The sequence below is a fragment of the Amblyomma mixtum genome, chromosome 2, assembly GCF_055824585.1.
Source record: "Amblyomma mixtum isolate Tamu chromosome 2, ASM5582458v1, whole genome shotgun sequence".
NCBI classification, from domain to species: Eukaryota; Metazoa; Arthropoda; class Arachnida; order Ixodida; family Ixodidae; genus Amblyomma; species Amblyomma mixtum.
Window position 1 is genome coordinate 46,942,599 of NC_143013.1, and position 18,897 is coordinate 46,961,495.

Consider the following 18,897-nt stretch of genomic DNA (forward strand, 5'->3'; position numbering starts at 1 on the left):
AATCAGGTACGGTAAGCGTAGCAGTGGGCAGCAAAATGTTAGGTGGGCGGATGAGATTAAGAAGTTTGAGGAGATAAGGTTGTCGTAGCGCAGGACAGGGTTAATTGAAGAGACATGGGAGAGGTATTTGCTCTGCAGGGGGCGTAATCAGGCTGATGATGACTATATTTAAAGTGTGGAAAGCTAAAGCCAGCTCCGATAGCATCAATCATTTCCTTCAGTTCACCATCCAAAGGACAAAATCACCAATAGAGAGTGCCGTTTACACAAACTGGAATCATTTTGTCAGTTTCATGAGATTGAAGCTGACGGCGTTTATCTGCCCGGAAGCATCATGATGCCACTTTTTTTGCGGCAACCAACTGCGCTTTGGAGTACATTCGCCACCTGCTTGCTGTGTTTCCAGTCTGCGTCTATGCTTCATTATTATGTTGGGCCGCATGCCGTGCAATGCTAGTGGTGGCAGCGACAGCCCTCCCGCAAGCGCATCGGTGGTCAAATGAAGTATTCTGCGGGGATTCTGCGATTGTGTGCTCTGTAGAGCGCGTTGGTTTACGTTGAATGATGAAAATCGTCGTTTAAATATTGTGAATGCGTGTAGCGCGTTCCTGTCCATCGTCTTTTTTCTGTCGCACGACGTGCATTACTAACAGCAAAAGGAACCAACTTGCCCAGCGGGAAGTATACTCCGGTTGTTGCCAACGCAATGATTAATACTCTTTACAGAAGTATAGCCCCCGGACCACGTGTCCCTCTAACGAAGCCGATAGCTCTGCAATTAGTCGGCGGCTGGAGACCACACTTGTCGAGGTAAAAGTTAAATTTTTGTTCTTTCATCTCCACAAGTGCGGTCTCCAGCCGCTGTGTTATAGTAGAGCTATAAGCTCCGTTTGAGGAACACGTGGTCCGGAGACTTTTGTCCACGACTGTACACATTCATATCATCTAAACACGGTAGCCGCGATGGCGGTCGCATGGTCCTGAGGCGCAACCAGGTGCGGAAACGGCCATGTGAGCCGTAATTTTCATTTCCTGTTCCAAATCCCTCCTTTCAGGTGCTTTTATGCGACCTGTGTAATAGAATTTTACGCAATTAAATATTCGCATTAACCAGCCAACCCCGCTCAAACTGTATGGCGATAATTTTAGAAAAACTCGTATTGGGATCCTTTTCAGGAAGCCTAAGTTTTCTATAAGTTTCCAGTTGTATAACGGAACCAGTTTTTTTTTTGCCGAAAATATTCTTTGTTTTAGAAAATCAGTTTGATTATTTTATACTACCTAACAAATTAACCTTTCACGTGACTATAAGTATGCCTCAACCCAGAAACTTCATTCAATCCATTCGCCGGTATCTTTGTTGAAATATGAATTAGGGTTTTTCTCTCTATAGGCACACTGCTCCTCTGAAGAAAGGAAAGTGGTCCTAAAAAAAAAGGAACTCTTCTTGCCTTCAGTACTATCGCTAACCTTGTTTCTATGCACATACAAGACAGAAGCCAACAGTTTCTCAAAGCAAGGAGCATAGGGGATGTTTTTTTTTCAATTTGTGGTGTTAATTGGAGATTAATAGTGAAATATTCAAGCACTTACTGATTATTGATAAGAAATCAGAAAAAAAAACAACCCCCTGCCGCTGTCGGGATCCAAACCCATGACCTGCGAATTTCGCGTCCGGTGCTCTACCAACTCAGTTAGGGCGACGGCTGTGGAATCCTCTGCTTTCGAGGGTATTTATGTGTAGTGTAACCGAACCTTGAGGGTGTTCATTAGCGCCACCCTCGTCCATAGTGGCGGACGTAGTATGTCCTGTATTACTGCGAGTGCTGCGTAAGAACGTGCAGCCTAACATAACAAGATTTAACTTGCTTTCTACCGCTCTTGGTTCGCAGATCTAGCGCGAACTGTGTGCTGGTACATTTACTAAAATAATGTCACGCTTACCTTCCGCTGGTGCGGTCTTTACATAAAACCGTCAGCAGCTGTAGGGGGCTATTAATATACAGGACGTTTCAGGTGCCTGGCGTACAGCTTTCGATACCGACAATAGGCTCCACCAATATCCGGCTCGAGGAAGGTTATATTCAGCGGCCTCAACCGGCTCAGCGCATGCTTAATCTTTAGCTTTAGCGCCAAATGTTCAATGTAACTGTTGCAGAGAAAGTTGATAAATGCGCGATATTGTTTCTTCTTTTCAACCCACATTAGCTAGCTTTTTTGTTAAATTGAAGCTTAAATTAAATTAAATCAAAGAAATTAAAGAAACGTGGAGCTAACAAAGAGGGTTCAGCTTAAGTTAAGGACAACGCAGCGAGCTATGGAAAGAAAAATGATAGGTGTAACGTTAAGAGATCGGAAGCGGTAGGAGTGGGTGGGAGAAGAAACGCGGGTTAATGACATCCCAGTTGAAATCAAGAGGAAGAAAGGGCATGGGCAGGGCATGTAATGCGAAGGCAAGATAACCGCTGCTCCTTAAGGGTAACGGAGCGGATACCAAGAGAAGGCAAGCGTAGCAGGGGGCAGCAGAAAGGTGGGCGGATGAGATTAAGAAATTTGCGGGAATACGGTGGCCGCAACTGGCGAAGGACAGGGTTAATTGGAGAGACATGGGAGAGGCCTTTGCGCTGCAGTGGGCGTAGTCAGGCTGATGATGATGATGGCAAGAATCCTGGAGGAGTGGCGTGGGCTTCCTTGCAATGTACTAGCAGTGACAGGGCGGGTGTGTGGCGCAGCTGGCTTCCGACGTTGGGCGGCGGCGCGGAGTCAGCGCGGCCGCCAGAGCGCAGCAGTGGCCGCTACATGCCGGACGAATACCGCGTGTGTACCACCCGCGAGGCCCTGTACCACTTTGGAAACCGGAGCAGCTACTTCATGAGCAGCCTGGACTGCGGGAACTGCTCCAGGTGGGTCACCAGTTAATCGAGTCCGAAGCTTTCTGGCTCCTCACGTAATACACCGGCTACACGTGTAACTCTTATGCCCACTAAGTTTACGCCTACAGGCTCGTACTACACGACCAGCGTCAGTGAGTACAGACGTTGAATGGGCGTTGGTTCAGTGGAGGTCCGAGAGTGGCTATTGAGTCTCGTACTCCCTATGCGCCCAATAACAAGTAAGCATAACATTGCTGGAAGCACGTTACTGAAGAATTCCGGGCGGGTTTTTATCCTTATGACTTTGCTTATACCCGTCAAGCTAATGAGAAGTCCCATTTGCTGCGGCCAGTCTGTACGCGCGTTTTTTTTTTAATTATTCGCTCTACGGCGCATGCGATAAAACCAAGATGCATTTTGGCTGGTCTTTTGAATATAAGTTGAAAATACTAATTGACGAGGTTAGCAAGTGTTGTTTTGAACAAGATTGAGTTCTCTGAACCGAACGAGATGACTAATCGTTAAACTACTGCTCAGAGAAGGTGGTCGAGGTAATGTGGCCAGATGAGTAAAGCTGAAAACCGGAGCGCGGCGCTATGACTTCCCTTTTAAGAGGAAGCCGACAACTTCGCTCTCGTTATACAGCTCTCAGAAGGCTTCGTAACATGTTTTTGAAGGTTTCTGCTAGGCATTTAGTGAGTGCAAATGCCGCATGGTAAACGGTAAATTGGAGACGCATGAAGGAAGGAATTACTTTTACGGTTGAGATGTTTCAAAAATTAAAAACTAACAACCTCTTCTGCGGTGCATTTTCACCCTGAAAAAGCACCCGTTACTTTTATATCTCTAATTGAACATAAACCCGTTGGAACAGATACTTACGGTTTCGTGAGGAGAGCAGAAACTGTGAAAAATTTTGTTGCGTGTTGTTTTGGGGGCACACACACAGAAACATGATCGAGAGATACGATATCTCCGCGAATGGCTATCTGAGCACATTCTAAATTAGTTTGAAAGCAATTTTGTTAGTTATATGGAGCAGCTGAGTTGCATGTAGGGAAAGTTGGTAAGTCTTTGTCAAGAATTAGCGGCAATTAGTCTCGTTGCAGTTACAGATCTCCTGGTGTGCATTATAGAACTAAACTAAACACGTCTAGGATGCTAAAATTTGTTCTTGGAAACGATGGACAACTTGGTCAACCCACATCCAACATCCCTACTTGGTCTTCTATAAGTGTATTCCTTATTCTTTCTCTGGTAGCAACGCAAGCCTACATTTGTGTTAACCGCTTATGGTGTCCGATTTCAAAAGCCTTGTCTCAAAAAATTATTACAGAGAAAGGAAGTTTTCATGTAATATGACAACTGAAATAAAGTTTCAGTGTCAAACTCCATGCGCCATGGTACCCGGAGCCGACAGAAACGCACAGGCTTTTGTAGAAACTGTAAGTGATCGAGAGCGCAAACCATGATAGTGGCAGCGTAGAAGTCTGTACAATAAATTTCTTACGTACCGGAGGCAAGCCGCACGAGAGGGCTTCGAATTCATTTCCTTCTAGTACAACGAATGCTCACTACACGTGAGTTGCGATGTTACGTTTGGATGGTTCTCTTTCGAAGCCTCGCTGAGCCGCCAGATGCAGCAAATCCGGAGCTACCGCGCAAGTTAGCGTGGCTAACTGCAGTTCAGTCTTCCTCAAGGGAGTGTTTAACGCGCGTGTAATTTTCCCTTTGTTTTGTGGCTGTGCCCTAACAGGCAGTACGGTGTGGGACGCGTGGGCTACACCAACGTGATCCTGGTCATATCGACCGTGCCCTGCGCCCCTGTCTTCTGCGACCCGCCGCCCACGCCGCTGCAAGCGCCTACCGAAGGTCAGTCGAGCATGGTCTCTGCTGTCTCATACTCAGCACGGGGTCCGGCTTTACGTGCCCTCTTCCAGGGGCTTACGTTCTGGCCTGCCCAATATGGAAGCGACGGCTTGAAGCAATATGCTAGTGTGGGTGCTTAAAAAAAGAACGGAATGAAGGGGTAAAAAATTCTGAGTGTGGAATTAAATTAGGACAGGCTTGTTCTCTTCCATCGTGGCAGCATGGGAATGAATGTAGTGCCCAAAGGACGCTGCGTGCAGCTATTTCGAGCCCCCGCCGATCTTCTTCCATACCTCCCAGACCTCGGAGATTATCTTCACACGAAACAGGCTACATTTCATGCAAAACCCTGTCTGGGCACTAGCAAGGAGTTGGAGGCTGCTCTATGCTATTTTCCCGTTCATTGAAACAATACTTACTGTGAACACGGACTATATGTTTACTTTTATCGAGATGCATTTTTTATTGCAAAGAAGTGTTTCATCACACCGCAAGGAAAGCATGAACTTTAATAATGCTTTTAAAGCATTTCCCATCCTGTTGTGTGTACTGGAATTTTATCTTTTTTTTCTGCGTAAAACGCAAAAAAAAAAAGCTGCAGAGGATGTTTACTACGTAAGAATCGGAGCAAGCACGCATTTGTGCTACGTAGAAGACGACGGTGAGCAGGCAGTTCCGCGGGACGGAGCAGATGGAAGCTGATGAAGACGACGCTCCCCAATGCACAGCGCGAGTGTGTGGTGCAGTTTAACACGAGGAGTGTTGGCATTGCCTAGTGGTCTCGCTGAGCGGCCCTTAAAAGAAATCTGTTCGCGCAGCCGCGGGATAGGCTCCCATTCATGGATATTGATTCAATTTCTTTTTCTCTTTTTCATGGCTTGACTTCTAACTCAGCTGAAGGTCAAACGGTCAGCGATTAAAGCCCAGGCCCCGTAGTGAAGCTTTCGCTTCAAAATAGCCAGCGGTTACGCTTCTCGGTAATGCGATTTTAGAACGTACCTGTTGCGCTATTCTAGCCATAGGCGACCACATATGAAACACACAGTGCCGGACGGAGGCAGATCAAGGTTTCGGCTTCGGCAGCGCCGCACAGTTACCCGCCACCGCTGGGCTGATTAGAACGCTGCGAGCGCGGGCCCGCGTCGGACGTGCAGCGCATCGGCTTCGCCAACTTTCGGCAAGAACCGCGGAAATATTGCTGTGACTCTCGAGAAAAAGGTGTTCATTACATCCGCGAACTTACCCGGCATCTAGAGACACCATTTTCATCCAGGTGGGCCCAATCTTCGCCGCTTTACGAGTGTTTCTTCGTCAGTCATGTGGACGTGTAGTTGGGCCTAATGGCTCCGACTTCCCGGACGCGGGCGGCGGAGCATGCTCGGCGCTCTTGTGACAACATGGCCCCCGAAAATCTTCACGGATACAACCCTACGACTCTATCGTGGGCAAACATCCCAGCAAGTCATCTTGCGGCCCCAGCGGAAGCACTTTCACCTTCGCAAGAGGGCGCGTTCCAAGTCGTGCAGCGACGCCATCGCCAGCAACGCAAGGGTGGGGTCACGGCGACAGGCTCTACACTTGACTCACCGGAAGAGGAGAATCGCGCTCTCCCCTCCAACACTCCTATGAAGAAGCAGAAGACACCTGCATCTTCGTAGGTGCCCAAACCAACTGTGCGCATGCACCCCGGAGACTATGTGGTAGTGCTCAAGCCTACAACGACAATCTTTCTCAAAACAGCTTTCGAAGTCGATGAGTTGGGCGCTGCCCGCACTCATTACTCTCGACCAACTCAACTCAACTCCTTAACTATCTCCCCTAATTGGGAACAGAACATAGTGGTGTGCGACACGCAAGAAGAAGGGGTGGTCTGACGCCTGCTCACTGACTGTCAGCTCCCCTCCGGTCAGGGACTTATTTCCATGCGCAGAAATGGGAAACTGACTGGTGATGTGTGTCGTGGGGTTGTCACGGTGCACAACCGTGAAACCAGTGAATCACTTGAATCCAGAATCAAGTGTCATGGGGGTGAACTTGTAGCCATCCGCAAGCTGGGAACCACCAACGTAGCCGTGCTCACTTTTGGGGGCTCCACTGTCCCCCGTTTCGTGCACTACAACTAACCCTGTAAGGGTCTCCAGAGAGCAGACGAACGGCTCCTTCTCAAAATTTTTACAAATACAATGCTGTGCCCGGAAGTATTGGAACGCTTCAACGCAGCATTTGATGGGGACTGCAACCAATGTGGAGTGACGTTCTCGGACGTTTTGCACATGGTCTGGGCCTGCCCTTTCCATCCCCACCCATCCCAGTCCTTCATCTCTCACCCTTCTAGGGAGGCCTGGGAGGGGGCGCTGTTCAGCTGCCATGACTGCAGTCCCAATGGACCTTGGTCGCCAAGGCGTGAGCGGCATTAGTCGCCACTGGGGCTCCGGAATAGGAGAGCCACCTAGATTTGTGAGGAGCTGGGACAATAGGGCCTGGGCCCAAACACCTGCTTTTGTACATGGTCAATAAATGTTTATCACCGACACCACCACTGAGCTTACAGCTGAGATTCTCCTGGGGCGAGTCCTGACTGGTAACATTTCCAAATTACATTACAGCCTTAGTTATGTGACGTTTCTAGCAAGGATGTCAGCTACCACTAATGAACGAGGGAGGGGAAAACCTCAGGTTGCTTGACCCAACGTTTCGACAAGGGGACTTGTCTTCGTCTCCCTTGTTCATTTTGTGATCGCCAAGGACCATCTACCACACCCTCTCTTTACCATAGCTACCACTAATGTCATTCGCCGGGAATTAAATTTGCCGCCTGACGGGGGTTATTGCAGTTGCTTGGAATTTAGACAGTTGTCAAGTGCAATTCAGTGCCTTAGTCGCCGTCTCCCCCTCTTCCTCTCTGCATTACTTAAATTTCGGGGAAGTGCTCGTGAATGCGCGCGTGGCTGCTCACATGACCCACCATTTTACGCACTATTTGCTTTCACGGCACACCATTTAACACAAAGGTCACGCATCACTGTTTTGGTACAAACGGCGGCAAACGAGAGGAGGGCGATTCCGACCAAGATGATTAAAACTGCGCGGCGAAGTGCCATGCGCAACAGCCGGCACTGCTGCCCTTCAACGTAACAGTTTCGATAAGGAGTTCATTCAGACAGATTGGGGGAAACAGCCGAGAGGCGGTAGCCATTAGCCAAATCTTAGATGCGTGATCTACGGTAGCGCTGGCGAACGCGAGCGGCGGCGCCGAGAAAGGGAGTCTGCGCCGCAGTTCGCGTCAAGGTGCGTATTTCGCCCCTTGACTTCTCGAGAAGGCTCGAACCATCCAGAACCGTAAGTATGCGCGCGCCGCTTCGCCAAGGTCGAAAGGAGGACCAGGGCCGTGAGCTGAGCCACGCTAGCGGGAGCCTCGGGCGTGCTCCAAAACAATCTTTTCCTTCTCTTTGCCGCGGGTCGCCGCCACACGCCCTTCCTTCACGCTGCCCCTTTCCTCCTCGCGCTTTCTTCGCTATCGCCGTCTTCCTCCGCTGCGCCCTGCGTTCGCTCGGTTACGCCGAGGCCGATTGTGAGGCTCAACGCAGGAACGGGCACCTAAGAGAGAGGACGCGGCCAGCTGAGAACGGCAGCATCTGATCTCCAATATGCTTACGTAAATTAGATCCTACCGTTTCCTAATTCATGGTTATGACGGACTCTCTATCTATTTGCTCTACATTAACATCACCCACTGAGTCTCGGGCATTACGCCTCTTTAAGCAGCTGATCCCGCTCCATCTAAATTCGATCCGGTTGCTTTGGGTACCGGGTCACGTGGGCATTCAGTTAAATGAGGTTGCTGATTCTTTAGCAAGGGCCTCTCTCTGTGGCCCAATAATTGCTGTCCTGCCAACCTGCGTATATACAGCTGCGGTGAGGTTTCGCAGTTACACATTCTTTCAGGAATTTTCAGCCTAGGCGCTTACTTCATCTCCCGAATAGCAGCACCTTCTGCACCCTTGGAGTAGCAAAGACTGGCGCTCACGCAGGCTGGAGGTCTCTTTCACGCGTTTGCGATGCCGAGTTCCTCGTCTGAATTTTTACCTTCACAAATCTGGTCTGGCGGTTTCTCCACTGGGCCCATTTTATGCCGAGCCTGAGACAGTGGAGCACTAGCTGCTGTTCTGTCGCCGATTCTCTCCTTTGAGGAGGCGCCTATTCGAAATTCCATTTCACCAGCTGGGTCTGCCTGTGCCCACTGCGGTTGTTCTTTCCTTTGGCGCTACTTCGCTTGGACGAAGCAACAGGAGTGCGCGCTGTGCTGTTGAAAAGTTTCTTCTAGAAACACAGCGACTCCCATGCTAATATTAACTTTATTTATTTTTCTGGTCGTTTTTATTTTTCTGATTATCAAACAGTTCATTTATAATTTTTTTTCTCTCTCTCTTTCAGTCAATACAAAATTGAACCATTCCATGTGTTGCATTCGAATTTGCACATAAAGCCATCGTCCCATCTTCGATCTCCCAGCTAACAGGACGCCTGTTGCGTCGTCCAATCTGTCAGCCTATACCCTATTACTACTGCTTTTCCTCTAAAACTGCTAATCTTTCCAGCAGTTCACAGCCTGTGTCTTGGCCACTCCCTCGTAGTGGGTATGTGCCATTTTACTTGAGGCCAACCAACCAACTAATGCGAGCAGCCTTTTTGAGAACAATGGCACCCACTTTTATTGCGGGCTTTGTAAATATGGTGGGAGTGAAGCAAACATGCGATGCTTATGCTCTTTGATACTCCTGAGCTGAATGCCGTCATTTCACATCGCCCGCAGTTGAAGACCCCGCGCCGTGTGACCACCCGCTGAGGTTCCGGCGACGGCCAGACAAGTGTTACGCTGACCATGAGAGAGTGAGTGAGCTTTTTGCACGCCTGTCTCCTTCTCCACACAGTTATATTTTTGTGGAGTGTGTTAGGTACAGCAACTGTTTCTCGGTTTGCTTTACGACGCTAATTGCCGTTCTCAAGCTGTTCTAGCTGAACTGACGTTACCGCTTCCCGCTTCCTCTTATTCAGAGGAAACATCATTGGAAGGAAGACTCTGAAATAAACGCTATATATTCGTGTCGTCTGTAAAAATTCGCTATCAGAATGAGAAAGAAAGAAAACATCTCCTTTGTCCCGTGCCTGTAGAATCAGTCTGGCTTGCATAGCTGCTCGTTTCAAACCGCACATAAAGTCAGAAGTACTCGTGTTTCCCCCATCCTTACCTAGTAACCGGAGATCTTGCTGATGCGTTGTCCGAATGGCAATGGCAAACGACTAAATTAGACACAGGAACCTGCGGTCTGAGTTTGGCCGATCACTGTTAAGAATGTATTGCACCTTCTGAAAACGATTTGCTCTGGCGGCTTCACACGCGAACGCAGGAGGACTACCACGTCTGCGGTGGGGGCACCGGACTCGTGGCGTGCTCGACGCTTCAGCTGCTCGCGTCAGCGCTGGCGCTGGTGGCCTTCGCCATTGTGACTAGACCGTAAGACTGTGGCTTTCACGGCCCAAGCCACGATGTGGGCCCAGCGCCACGCCAGTAGTCCTTGGCCCTGGTGGACTGACGGGCCATGGATTTGCGGCTTCGTTTTGGCTCCCGGCAACTTGGACGCGCCCTCACAAGCGGTGTGAAGACGGTGACGTGGAGGAGGAAGTCACACTTGTGTTCTCCTCTGGGCACTGCTGTTGTGTGTTTTACCTCGTTGCGGCCCTTCTCGGTCCCCTCGGCGGACGTGAATCGTGGAAACCCCGACCTCGGCTGCCAAAAGTGCGACGAGCGCGCATGGGAAGGTGTCATTGTGTACACAGCGATTCCCTGTGCAAAAGTGAAGCGGTGTGGGGGTGTCATCTCTCTGACAGGGCCACGTCGTCAGCAGTCCCTCGCAAGGGCGAAGGTGGAAAATGGTTGACCAACAAAGTTCGTACCTCTGATGCATATGGTACATTTTGCACCTTACTGGGAAATCAGATTAGAAATGTCCCGGTGAACGCGACTCACTTCAGGTGCGACTTTGGTTCAGGTGTACCGAGGGCCTTCAGAAAAACGCCGCTTATACGCAACACGCCATTTCTTACAACTTGGGATGATAACAGAGGAGTTTATGGCAAAGCAAAAAAAGAAAATCAAGTGGCTGTGCCAAGTCATTCGAACGTGCTACAAAGCAGAATGCCATTGGAATTATACACAAATCTAATTATCAAAAAGTACAATCCGTTTTTTTTTTCGCCCATCACTTCCTAGCGTGGAACAAAATAGCCAGAAAGCTGATTCCACCGATTTGACTGCTCGCTGCTGGCAATGCTGACGACGTGGTTGGCGTGGTGGAAGTTGCCTCAGAGCGCAGGCCCAGCAAACCGGGACCCAAACCGTCGTCCAGTGAGTCCCAGTTAAGAGGAAAACTAGTCATGCTACAATCGTCACGTCGCGCAGTCTCGGTGTGGACGCGCGATGTGGTGCTGGCCCTCATGCCAAGCGCGTATCCTGTTCGGGAGAAACCGCCGCCAATGATCGGGAGAACTCGCCAGCGCCATGGTACAGTGGCGTTTAAAGAGAAATGCAACTTTACGCGCATTTTATCTTTTTATTTTTTGTTTTCTCAGGTTGAGTGTGAGAGTCAGCTCGCCCTTGCACACTCTCTGCGGCGGATCGTTGCGTGCGGGGCGTATGGACGCCCCTTGTTCTGTAGCGAAGTGCTCCATTTATCGCTTCGTATCTCATTCGCTGGGAAGACAGTCCAGAAGCTATATATTTTCTTCCCCTTATTTCACCGATTTGAGTGTAGAGTAGGGATGGCGTTCTTCGAACGCAATTAATGTAAGATGACTGCGCCGGGGGCATAGAACTCGGCCCAACCGACTGCAGCGAGTCACTGTGTAAGCAAATTTGCAGACAGCGTTTCCTGGCCCCCTCACGCGCCCCAATAAGACCTGCTTGTAGTGGGACGCCCTGTCACTCGCACTGTAGGAATAACTGTCAGTGGCGTCGGTGCGCATTTAATGTAGCATAAGGCTTTGTGCTTGCACACGTTTCAAGAGGTTAACATTCTTTGTGAGTGCGACAAACATCTCATGAGCAGGCTGCTTTCGCCCATTAACCTTTGATATGCCTTAAGCCGCACGAAACCCTTCAGCCATTGCAGATGAAAACAGCAAAAAAAAAAAGAATTTCCCGAAACAACTTCCTCTCATAAGGCTGCGCAGCTGGCGTTTGCAACCAGAGAAAATAACGTACATCACTAGCAAAACGAAAGAAAGAAAAACTGAGTGGCGCCGCAACACAATGGGAAAGAAAGAAAGCGATAAGAGAAGTGTTTGGATGGGATACATTCCGAAAGTTGCTGTGAAAACTTACCACACAAAATCTCCTCTAATAATAATGTCAGGATTCTAACAACTTTTTTTGCGAGAAGTTTGTTGTCCTTGTGAATGCATGTCATGCCTGAATGTGTTCGCGTGTGTGAACTAAGCAATCTGTTGTAGAAAAACGAAGCATGCGCGCGAAACAAGGATTTTTTTTTTGTGCAAGTGCAGACTTGAAATTGCGCGCGCAGACAACCGCTTTTCTTTTTTCTCATACATGGGGCGAAGGCGAGGGAACTTCGTCTATGGCAACAAGGGAATCTTGTACACTGACAGATATTGGTGATTGAACACATATGCATAGGCTGATTGAGGGAATCTTTATCTTAGCCTATATTTATTAGCGAAACCTGCCAAACATCCCGAGTAATTTTAAAGAATGCGCAAGGTGTTAAAAATCAAGAAAAATAGCATTATTAAATTACTAGCTCTTCATTAAACTCACGTCGCATCAAAGCTGAGCTGAGCTTTTAAAGCTAATGCAGCGAGGTGAAAAATGAGAAAATTCATGAAGCACTGTTGTTTCCTCGCCAGCGTTCCGGAAAACTTGGCTAAGAGCTTCACTTTGGCAACTTAGCAATCACTACTTACTTACTTCTATGTTTCGGTCTCAGGCATGCTTTTCTGTGCTCAAAGGTTCAGCACGGCTCTGAATTTATAGGTGACAGTTTCATAACTTTTAAGAAAGGCTGTGATCTGATTGCGCAGTCAATTATTCTCGCGAACGCGCACTTGTACAATAATGAATGCGCAACGCGTTGGCGCTGGTTGTTACTTGTAGTGTTAGTTTCTCATTTTTCATGGCGCGAAACAGAGCATTTAACCTTCGGTTCTATATATTTTATTTCTTAAAGAACACTGAAACTCCTTCAAAGTCATGTCCGCGAGTTATCCCACCTGTGGTGAGCTGCTGTTAAAGGAACCAGACTTGGGAGTTTGTGAAGGACAAGCGCAGGAAACGGATTCCACGCTAAGATTGTTATTATGTGTGTTGCTCTGAGCACTTACAAGTCCGACATTTGTTAGTATAGCGGAGAATCTGGAGCTATAACATTTCAACCCAAAACAAACAAGGAGAACCCGAAGAAAGGTTTTTTGAACATATATCTAATCTCTGTGAATTCGTGTTAAGCAGAAACATTTATAAAATAACAAAATTTCGCTGATGTCATCGTTAATAACATTTCTTCGTAGTAATTTTGTTCTTAAATCGCTTTCTGCGGGCCTTACTTTCTTCATCAGGTAAAATATGGAAGCGTGTGAATTTTAGACTAGCAGTCAGTCAACAATAGAAGAAAAAAAAAACAGGAGTTCTAAATAAATTGGAGAAATCTTCCTGAATGCTAACCCCCCCCCCCCCCCCCCCCCCAATAAAAAAGGGCCAATTTTTGAGCAAGGCCTCTGTCGAGGAATGTTGGAACCAATTGAAAGGTGATTGCATCAATGGAATGTCAAAGTAATGCGCTGGAAACTACCTCGCTTTTTCGAGTGTCTGTAGCTTTTTTCATACCGCTTGCTGGAAAATTATCTAAGCAATGGCCTTTAATAAGAAAACTTGAGGATCCTAGTCTAATAGGGAAGCAAGGAGAGCAGAAAACAATGTATTCGTCATATACAACAAAGGGTATACCAAAGGCCGTGTCTGGTGACCTCTCATGGAAAATGAACAGTGTATCGGCATTTTTCTTTTATTAGGTATTTACACTTTTTTTGCGCGGTTAAAGGAGAGGCAGAGTGAATGCCAAAAGTTAGCACTCCTTGCTGAACGCTTTGCCCATGTGTTAGGGCAGTGAAAGACCCGTGAATGAAAACAAATTAAAAACAATTTAGATGTGACAGTCACGGCCTTGATAGATTCTCATTTGCCCGCAAAGACGCTATTTCAATTTTAGTCGTTCAGGAAGAAGGAACGAATAATACGAAGGCGTCAAAGATCCTCGCGGCAATTTACGTTTTAAACAAACAAAAAAAAAGCCTTCCATCGCTACAACATGCGATCGTTTAGTTATTTTTTAGCTGTTGGAAAATTTAACAAGCAGAATCCACGGGAGAGTTATACGTGCATTTCCATCAGAAAGAACTATCCCATTGCTCACGTATCTGGCTTGCGGAACAAGGAACTGCCTTTTGATTGAGGGCACAGTTGTAAAGCTAAATTTCTTTTCTCACCAACGATGGAAAACACAAAGCAAAAAAAAATGCTCCATGTCACGTGGTTCTTTCAGTAGATTCTGGGGCTCAGGGAAGATATCAGGCCAGTTGCGCGCACCCATTTTCTTTCTTCCCCGAAGACCTACATATAACTGCAGCAACTTTCGCATGTCGGAAAAAGGAATAACAGGTTTGGGGTGCGCTTTTTCACTCCCCAAAGGAACAATAAGAAACAAGTATAAATACATATGTAATAAATATATATATATACATATATATGTATCTCAATTCTATACTTGAACATGTGTGTACGTGTATTATACGTATGGATGACCCAGTCTCTCGACAGCTGCCAGCTGATATCCCGCGTCCGTGTGACACGCCACAAGAGCACACGCCCACCCCGCTAACTCAGACCCCACACCACACACAGCACAGACACAGTCGTCAAACTCTTTCTCGGGCTTCCAAGACACTCCGGCAAAAAACACGACCACCTATCCCCTTCGACTCCTTTGCGCCTTCACCTAAAAAGTGTTGACTTTATATTTCAGTCTAAGCTTGAAGCGCAATATTTTGACGCAGTTCTAGCTTCACTGTCCCAAACTGAGCTCTTCGCTTTTTGATTTCGACCAGAGCGTTGTTATCAATAGGCCCTGGCGATGAATATTCTTTTGTTGCCAGAATTACGAGTGTCAGTTTTCTTTGAGAGATATCACCTCTTTCACCTAAATCACGCACAGCTAGCGCGCAGATATTGTTAGCACCTTCAATTCTCAGCCAAAAAGCAATGTAGTGCAATCTGCGCGCCATTTTTTCGAGTGCGAAATTTTCCTTCCTTTTGTTCTGGATTTTTTTTTGTGGCACTTCATGCTAGCAATGAAAATGTAAGTTCGCAGAGGGATGCGTTCATTTAGATAATTACTTGAAAAGAATAAAGCTAAATGGTACAACTTGACTATATTGAGCTATATTTAGGTTTAGCTGCTTTTTATGTAGCCACTGAGCCCACTGACCAAAGTGCAGGCGCTAGCAGCGTGTAGACAGAAATCGCTTTATTTTGGGCAAACGCTGCTTGCCTTCTTCACACTTTGTTTTTTAAATTCATAAAACATCATGAACCGGGAGCATATAGAATTTAATAAACAAACTTTTAAGCTTTGTTAGCGTTAAAGCTAAGGTGCTATACAATCCCCACGTTATTACCGTGCCCCTAATTCATCTGTCCTACCTTGTACACCAGGCACACTAAACACACTGTCGAAGCAAAGTTAAACAAAAAATAAGTACTGAGTGGACCATAATATTTTATTTTTGAAGAGGGATGGCCAAGTCTTTAATTTTTATCTTAACCCTGTTAACTCTTTCACACTCGTTCCCTTTTCCTGCGTTGAAATAATATTTTAGAAAAAGGGGCATCGCTGCGCAGACAAGGTTTACGTAAACTGAAGCATTGTCAAAATCAAGAGGAGGGTTCAGGACAAGCATGATGACTGCCTGTAACTTGCTGCCTGAAGTGCATTCTAAGACATGGATGCTGAACACTTCTTGGCGACAGTAACAGGCGTTCACTTTAACTACACTGAAGACCTGCTGTGGGTCGCCAACTTAATGTTTAGAAATGTCCATGTTTTGCTTCGCGCTTCCAGCATTTAGGAAACGAGCTCTCATATATATCCGCTTTCTCACGTTTTTACCTGCGCGAACATGATTTGGCGAGAGTAAAATCTGATCATCGCATTATTAATGACAAGATCGCATGCGCAAAAAAACTGCCGCTTGAAAGGCCCCGCATCCTGAGCCTTCTGAATTATCGACAGTAATAAAAAGTTGAAAAATTAGCATCAGGATCGGTGTCCAATACACTGTTGAGTGCTCCTCTAATTCATATATGTAGAGCGAATGCAGTTCGTTGTCTCTAGAGCACTGGATATTACTGCGGCTGCTACGCAGCCTCCGCCAGAACTCTGCAGTACCGCGAAGGGCTACTAAGCAAGAGACAGCGATGCTCCTTCGTTTATTTTTGTACAGTGTACAAATCTGTCTTCAGACATTTGGCCTTTTTCGTGTGCTTTTCCAACAAATCAATTCCTCACATGTGTGTAGCGTAGTGCTGTTTGGCCCTTGTGGCTGAGAAAGTGATGTTAGTGTTACCCCAGTAAGGCGCCATGTTGGAGTGAGTGCGCGATTTCCGACTTTCCAGAATTTAACCTCGTTGCAAGTGTGCCCTTTTGTGTGTCCTTGTCAATACTACCACGCCGTTGTGGCCATACCACCTCGTTCGACTGTCACTAGGCTTCCGGGAATCTGTTATCTTGTTTGTAGTGGTGAGGTAAGAAGTAACGGGTGTGAAGTGATGGTCATGATTTATTCCATTTCGCGTAATAACCCTTGTGCGGAGTATTCTCAACAGGAAATAATTAAACGTTGTGTGAAAACGCCTGGGCTTCGACAGCAGTGCGATTAATCAAATCGGCCGCCCATATAGTTCCAAAAAGAAAGGGAAAACAGTTACGCAGTAATGTGTTTTGAAGAAATAAAAACACGGAATACGGTGCCACGGTCATTAAATTATTAACTTACTCGTAGGAATGACACACTTCTTTGTTTATTCTTGGCATTACGATAACTTTTTCTTACCCTCTCTCCGTCAAGTAGTATGCTGCTGTCACCCAAAATTTGTCTCATTTAGTGAGATTGGGGCTAAGGAGAGTGCACCTCCCAGCCTATTCCTCGTAGGAAAGCAAACACAGACACGCGCGCTTTTCAGCCACTATTTCGAGTTTGCGCACCCTTTCATGTGTGTGTGTGTGTTTTTTTTTTGCGCAAGGGTTGAGGTCCGACATCAGAAAAAGTTCTGTCCGCTTCACAACCCACTCGTATAGAGCGAGTTAACACGACGGCTATCAGGCGTGTTGCCCCAGAGTCGGCATCATGTAGTGCTTGATGTTGTTGTGCCCTTAGAGACACTCTGCCGCGGATTCAGCCAGTTTTCGCGACGTTGAGATCGTACCCTTCAAAGACGATTCTGCAGGTAGCCCTTGCAACTGCGGTGTCTGGCCCTCGAACACATGTAAATAGTGTCTATGCTTTATGTACACCCGAGTGCTGCGGCTTTAACGACGTGGACAAAGCGAAGCACAAATATTTCCCGTGAAAGAAATGTCTGAAGACATAGAGAGAGGGAGGAAATAAAAAGCCAGCATGAGACTTGTTCCTTTCTCTTCTTTCATGACGTCAGGAATGAACGACTCGGATCAGCCTGTTGACAGAAAAATATCCGCTTCTAGACTATCTGTTATTATTATCGCAGATAGATATTTTTTCTCTGAAAATGCTACAGGTGTGGCTTGTAGCAAAATTTAGTTGGTATTTTCTTCGTCAAAGGTAGTACAAGAAACGCGTCGACTGTCACGTGAATGATGGAACTAAAATGTGCAACAAACTTTACAGTTAAGACTCAGCGGTGCATCACCAAAGCATTATCTGCAGACTGAGCACTGTACGTCTCATTGGTCCCAGCGTGCGATACGATCACGTATGAGCACTTCTTCTTGTTTATTTAACCAAATAGGAGTACATCATCAGTGCGCGTTTCACACTTATGTGTCAGAGAGAGATTTGGTTGCAACAAGCCATTCCAAAAGTGTATGCTTGTGGCAAAGGCTACACTTCAAGGTTAAAGTAGCTTGAAGTTTTGCACTTCACTTAATATTCACGTTACCTAGGCTGATTTCTAAGAGAACTGAACACTTCACCCCGAAAAACAATTGGAGCCACAGTCCGCTTGAGGCGCTCGTCAAGGTTATTTGGACGTTCCAAATGTCGTTCATTGCTGCAAATGTTGGTGTGTTATAATAAAAAAAAACACATCTCCCGCTCGGAATTGCTGTCACAGTGTCACAATAACCCTGAAATGAACACTTGGAGTGGTTTATAGTTGCTGCTTGACTAAACCGGGAGCAAGACGCAGATGGCGTGTTAGCATGACAAGCAGCAGCGCTACTGCGGTCGCAAGTCTGATTATGTGTGTATAAAGGGAAATGTCGCTTTCCGAAGAAACAATCCTGCGGCTGGTGTGCTTGTTGCGTGATTAATTCTGTGTGACACCCAAACTTTGAATTCTTTTTGTTGTTGGGCGGAAACCGAAACGACGGGTTTGCCTGCGACATCGCATTGTGTGGAATTTGTTGTCACGCCACTATGTTGTGTCGGTGCAGTGAGGTTTTTCATGGCGATGGCTTTCTTGCGTTGGATGCCTTCAGCCCTGAGTTATGTGTTATCACAAAATGGGGGAACAATAAAAGAAGTTTAGAAACGTGGTGAGAATTTCTTCGGGAGCAAATGCTCCCGCTGTCCGTGCGCTCTGCGCGAGCTCCAATTGTGCTGAGCTTAAAAACGTCGCTCGAAACAGCGGAAATCAGACAGATCAGAAATCAGATGGACAAAAGTTAGTGCGAAGTGTGATAAAGTTCAGCTAAGCTCCGCAGAGTTCCGCATGTCGAGCGTGGGTGCTGGCTAGATCTCGGTAACTCCCTTCCTCGGTCTGTGTTTTTTAATTTTATACAAAAATATCCAACGGCGGGCAATAGTTAATTAACCCAACTTCAACCTC

The 18,897-nt window shown here is 46.9% G+C and overlaps 1 protein-coding gene across 2 annotated transcripts in view; it reads left to right on the forward strand.

Moving 5' to 3' along the window:
* LOC149359227 (voltage-dependent calcium channel subunit alpha-2/delta-1-like) overlaps positions 1-18,600 on the forward strand; it is a 229,277-nt gene extending 210,677 nt beyond the window's left edge. For both annotated transcript variants that reach the window (XM_089571499.1, XM_089571500.1), the window contains 4 exons: positions 2,733-2,903; positions 4,630-4,745; positions 9,556-9,632; positions 10,151-18,600. In XM_089571499.1, coding sequence (XP_089427625.1) covers positions 2,733-2,903; positions 4,630-4,745; positions 9,556-9,632; positions 10,151-10,261 — 475 coding nt within the window. In that variant the 3' untranslated portion in view covers positions 10,262-18,600. The remainder of the gene's footprint in view (positions 1-2,732; positions 2,904-4,629; positions 4,746-9,555; positions 9,633-10,150) is intronic.
* The last annotated feature ends 297 nt before the right edge of the window (positions 18,601-18,897 follow it).